This window comes from Dryas octopetala, chromosome 9 (genome assembly GCF_963921425.1).
Source record: "Dryas octopetala chromosome 9, drDryOcto1.1, whole genome shotgun sequence".
Lineage (NCBI taxonomy): Eukaryota > Viridiplantae > Streptophyta > Magnoliopsida > Rosales > Rosaceae > Dryas > Dryas octopetala.
This window is the reverse complement of record NC_141374.1, coordinates 5,736,035-5,741,891: the sequence shown is the minus strand read 5'-3', so window position 1 is coordinate 5,741,891 and position 5,857 is coordinate 5,736,035. Positions and strand designations below refer to the sequence as shown.

The 5,857-nt window shown below is 37.0% G+C and overlaps 1 protein-coding gene across 2 annotated transcripts; it reads right to left on the bottom strand.

Annotated features, from left to right (window-relative positions):
* Positions 1-1,741: 1,741 nt before the first annotated feature.
* On the bottom strand, positions 1,742-5,857 carry LOC147273404 (uncharacterized). Of its 2 annotated transcripts, none has more exons than XM_086228500.1 (3): positions 5,595-5,857; positions 4,055-4,153; positions 1,742-2,405 (listed from the first exon to the last, which is right to left on the bottom strand). In XM_086228500.1, the coding sequence occupies exons 1-3, from the start codon at positions 5,797-5,799 to the stop codon at positions 1,972-1,974; spliced, it is 738 nt and encodes a 245-aa protein (XP_086084626.1). In that variant the 5' UTR covers positions 5,800-5,857; the 3' UTR covers positions 1,742-1,971. The 2 variants fall into 2 exon arrangements, with proteins under 2 accessions (XP_086084626.1, XP_086084625.1); XM_086228499.1 differs by having other exon boundaries at positions 1,742-2,408; positions 5,595-5,854.

The following is a 5,857-nucleotide window of genomic DNA, read 5'->3' as shown; positions in this document are numbered from 1 at the left end:
CCAAGTCTAGATTTTATGTACAAGGATAGCCTCTGTTTCATAAATGTTTATGCCCGCAACAGTAACTTTTTTGATTGGTTAGAGAATCAATTGTATATTTTGAACACCAGAACAATTAAGTTGAGATGAATCCCTGGGCTCTTGCACATCTCTAGGACCGAGTTTTTAGATTCGTTATTGTGAATCAAGGTGTGTAGCACCCTTTGCTGAACTGATGGTGAAAGTTTCCTCTGATGTTTGCTTTGTTGATGTGAATATTCCAGGTCAATATTCCCTATATTAGACGAGGAAAGCTATGAACCAAAAGCAACCCAACCAAAATTTTCAGGTGTTGGAGTCATCAGAGAGGAAACCCAACAGTTGGATCTGGCAGACAGAGAAAACAAAACATCTGCATGCATTACAGAAGAGTGGGAGCAGCTGGGCTTTCATTTCCAAGCCCAAGCTAGATCAATCACCTCTATCGCCACCAGATGGTAACCGGCAGCTTGATGCAAAAACCTCAAGGATTTTGGAGAGACTCGAGGTGCCAAGACAATTCAAAACAGAATCAGTTTCTCCAATCACCACAAGCAATGTCATGAAGGATTCAAGTGTTCAGGTAAAGAAGCCTTTGATTCCGTCGCAGACTATTTGTGCTCCAGACCAACGCATGACTACCGGCCAACTAATGAAACCAAACTTCCAGAGGCTAAAAAGGAAACACAAATAAAAAGAAAGCTGCCCTGTACAAAACATGGACTTAAACCTCAAATATGTCTTTTCCTACAAGTTTGAAGTTGCAGGACCTGGTTGCTAGTCTCTATAGGTAACGACTGATGTGATCAATCCTTCGTTGTGTTATGGGCATTTCCTGAGATTTGGTATACAAATATTGCAGAACAACTCAACAAGAAATGATAGCTGCTAACTCAACAAGAAATTATAGTAGCTTTTAGGCTCTTTAGATTGCATGATAACATCGTTTATAGTCGGATGGATCAGACTTCAGAGAGACAAGTTGAGAGCTTTAACAAACTAATGGTTAACGGTTCCAAGAGTCCAAATGTCACAATTCAACACTCCAAAGTCTCAAAATTTGGATCTCATTGCTACATTGCACAAGTCTCAAATTTACTCTTTTGGAACAAACTCTGTGTGGACTCGACTGTCTTTCACATACAAATGGTTGAGTTTCAAGTGCCATTTGCAATCTCTTTTATAAGACCCACTATGAGACCGACAAATTTGAGACTCGAACAAAGTTGGATTGGGATGGGACAAGTTTTTTGGATTTGGGTGTCAATATTTGAGTTTTGAGAGCCACTCCCCTCCGCTAGGATATATATAGGGAAAAACTCTCTTAACACATGTACAACTCACGGACCTTTGTCATCTTTATTCGATCTGCTATCCTCATATTTTCTCGATTTACTTGCACAGAAGAACTTCACAAGTGTTGTGAATTTCTTGGTTTATTTTGTGGGTTACCTATGAGAATAATATTACTGAGAGGTGAGAGAGAGAGAGATAGATCAGCTGGTATGTTATTCCTGATATCTGTATCAAATGAATACAGGCTACCCCCCTTATATAGCCACGGGAGGATATCTGTTTGTTCACACAACCACGTGGTGGACTAAGGGGACAGACACACATATACTATTTACAATAGTTTACAACAATAAGCAATGTTAAGGCAGCTGACATGAAATTAACTAATTAAGGATAAGCGTGCAAGCTCGGTTTAAGCATCAGCATATACACATTTAATTTGAGATTTGAGTCTTAAATAGTTAATTTCATTCTCCATAAGATACACAACTGCACATGTCCTTAAATAGTTATGTAATATAATGCACTTGAGAATTCTGAAAGACAACTCATGATGACACCTACATTGAACATTGTGACAGAGAAAACCTCAGACGACTCAAAAGACAATGAAAACCTGCAAATGCATTTGTGAATTACAAACTAAAGGACAGACTCTTAATCATAGAAGTCCTCTAACTCTTCGAAATGCATTACACCTCCACACTTGGCAGTTGATACTTTGCGGGGTCCCACGTACTCTTCCTCATGCATTAGCACCTCCACCCTTGGAGGTTGATACTTCGGGCAGTCTTGGGTCCAGTGACCAATATTCTCACAAATGCAACACAAGGCGGTAACAGCACGTCCTGTCCAGTTCCTACCAGGGTGGCCACCCACCTGACCACAATCCCTACAAACTACTCCGTAGCCAGAGCCAACAGTTGCGCCCTCTGGGACCAAATCCAGCCACGGGCACTCAAAAGTCCAGTGGTCATTTTCCTTAGAACAAATTCCACAAAGCTCAAAACCATCTTCTTCTTCTTCTTCTTCTTCTCCTTCGAGTTGGAGTTCATTCAGAGAGTGTTCAACAGCCTTTTGTTCTTTTTTTTCTTCTGTTTATTTGGGGTTCCATTGTTAGATACAAAGAAGAAGAAAAAAGATCTCAAGACCCATATTGTAAGCAGAGATGACATTTGTCTTGCTACAAAACTTGAATACATGTTTAGGGTTATAAATCAATAAGCCAATTACACAACTACTCAGACCACAAAATCCCAACACAATGGGTAAGCAAGAAGAATATTATGTGAGCTAGACACACCGACTCACACACTAATTTAAGTACGCCATCTCGCACATTTAAATAAAGGCCCTTTTCCTCTTTATTCTCTCACAAACAGGAAAAAGCATTACCTCAAGTTCAAGCTTAGTAATGGTAAAGTTATTAACCATTTTTTACAAACAATACAATTCAATTATAGCTTAATTTGTTAGGATAGGAAAGCAGCCATGCCACCTACTTGAAATACTCCAGGGAAAAAATTATTTAGTAGCAATTGAATTTCAAGGATAGTACATGTATACACAAAAGAAGAGAGAAACTTACAACAATGACCAAAATTTCGTTGAGAATTGCCCTCAATTAACCAAATGTCAGACCAAAAAAAACCCAAATGGAGCAACAAACTCAATCTTTATATATTTCTTAAAAACTACTATTTTCAAATCAAACAAAATTCCCATATTGTGCTACATGAACGAATTCTACTACATAAAAGCAAAAGTAAATATTATCAATATAAAAAGAGAATTTTATATACACAAAAAATTTAGGGAGCTGCTATTGGCACTCCCCAAAAGCTTAATTTAATTTTAATTTTACCATTTAATTTTATTTCAATTCTTTTAATTTAATTTTACCATTTTAAATTCCAAAAACTACTCTTCCTTCACAACAGATCTCAACTCCCTCTTTCTCTCTCTCACATTTCCATGGTGAATTGCACCATCTCCCCCAAAATTCGGACTTTCAAGATTACTCACTTTTTTAATCACACATCCACAAATATTTATTCCTAAATTAGAATATTCTTGTGCTCTTGAATCAAGCCCAATCTCTGGTACCCACTTTCTTCCCACATTTTCTCTTTGTATTTACGTTGCAGGAAAGATTTGTTCTGGGTTTTTTGTTGTTTGAAAATATTTTATTTTTCTACAAAAAAGCCCACCTGAAAGAAAAAAAAAAAAGATATTTTCTTTTTGGGTTAGAGTATATATTAAATTATTAATGGCACAAAAGAGACTTTCATGGCCATCACAAATTTTAGTTTCCGGTGATATATTTTTGTGCCTGACTCGTCTTTGGTCAAATCTTCAGGAACTGGCCAGTTGAAGAAAACAAACCTTTTGCGAGCCTCACCTTGAGACCTTGTTCAATTTCAGGCTACAATACAAGACCACTTCATGGTTTGTAGCTGGTGGGCTTTTCTTGTTTGACAAGGGTCTCTCACCATAGAAACGTGAACAGTTTTGGAATTTAAAATGGTGAAATTAAATTAAAAGAATTGAAAAAAGAGAAGGAGTGCAGGATAACTTTTGGGGAGTGCCAATAGCAGCTCCCAAAAATTATGTATGAAATTAAATTCTCCCAAAGTAAACAAAAACAGCATTTTTTTTCTTCCTAAAAACACATGGAGGAGCCCAAGCAAATTCTAGATAATCTTCCTCACAAACTGTAAAACAAAAATTAAAAGCATACCTAGATCGTCCATCAGAGCAATCACCTCCTTCAGAGACAAAGAGGAGTTGATCATGTGTGCACGGTCTCCAGAAACCTTTGGTTTTCCTGCCTTGCTACCTGTTTGCAGTTCCATTAATGTTAAATACAAATAAAAAGAATGGGTGATGATGACGACGACAAAAACAAAAAAAATCAGTATGGAGTAAATTTTTAGATGTTTATTCTTCTCCATCTTCGAGGTATTTATAAAGAACATAATGAACAATAATCAAACTAGGAAACATAAGCGAACTACCACTAGGAAACATAAGCAAACTAGGGATAGGAAACCTAATCAAACTAGACTACATAACATAATCAAACTAGGAAACATAACAAGTTGACTCGTACAATTAAAATCAAATAAAGGTTAGGAGCAAGAATGAGCCTTTGATGACACATATAAATAGAGAAGCTGCAGATGCAATGAGATCTATGATCCCATCAACAAATAGTTACTTTATATTATTCTCTGTCGGCTATGCATCATCATGCACAAACCAAAATGAGTTAATTGGCTACCTGGAGTAGCAGTTATCTTCAAAAACCGAATAAATCCAAAAAAATATGGCGCAGTATTTCCTCTGAGACATTAGCCATCAATTATTATGCCTCTTCATTAACCTATAAGAAACATATAACCTCTATGAAAACCTAAGTTAAGGGACTCAAGTAGTGGTGTCGGGGATGCAGGAGCATCTCAAAGCCCATATAGCAGGAACAGCTGATTTTTTCTTGCGACACAACATGTACAGAGTAATAAAAGATTGAGCCAATTACACAAATTCTCGGGCAACTAATTCGCAGCACAATGGGTAGCTAGAAAGAATATATATATAGATATATATGAAGTGTGGCGATTTTCTCACTCCCTTTTTCTCCTCATGCACTCCTCCCTCTTTTTTCTAGCCTTAGTATTGAATAAAAGAAAGGAGAATCAATGGATAAAAACAAGGGAAAGAGTGCATGAGGAGAAAAAAGGAGGGTGAAAATCACTACCTATATATATTAAGTAAGCTAGACATACTGACTCACACGCTAAGTAAATGATGGCACATTTGAGTAAGGCCTTTTTACTTTTCTATTCTCGATATCATTCAAATACTGCATACAGAAACAGCACAAAGTTATAAAACATTTTTCTACAAACAATACAATTCAATTATAGGTTAATTTGTTAGGACAACAAACCCATGCCACCTGCTTGAAAGACTCGAGGGAAAAAAATTATTTAGTAGCAATTGAATTTCAAGGATAAAAAATGGAGCAACGAACTCAAAAATTAAAAATTTTATCTTAAAAAAAATACTATTTTCAAATCAATAACGATAATGTACCACACGAAGGAAAACCTACTACATAACCAAAAGTAAAATAAAAACTAAAAAAACTAACACTTTTTTTCCTCAAAATACGTCGCAAAGTATGGAACCCTAAAAACAGATCTGGCCTCCCGCCCAAGCAAATTCCAGATAATCTTCCTCACAAACCCTAAAATTAACAAAAATCAAAAGCATACCAAGAGTACGGATCTGCTCGTCCTCATCGCGCACTTCCCGTCGGAGCTTCGCCGGTTCCTGGCCGGATCCTGATCCTACGTGGTACATGGCTTCGGATTTACCTTTGGTTTTGGTTTCGGATTTGGATTTGGATTTGGATTTGGTTTCGGATTTGGATTTGGATTTGGATTTGGCTATGAGTTTGGGGTGTTTTCCGCGGAGCATGGCTTTGTGTGACAGAGAAAGAGATTGCAGTCAAAAGATATGCGTGTCAAGCAGATAT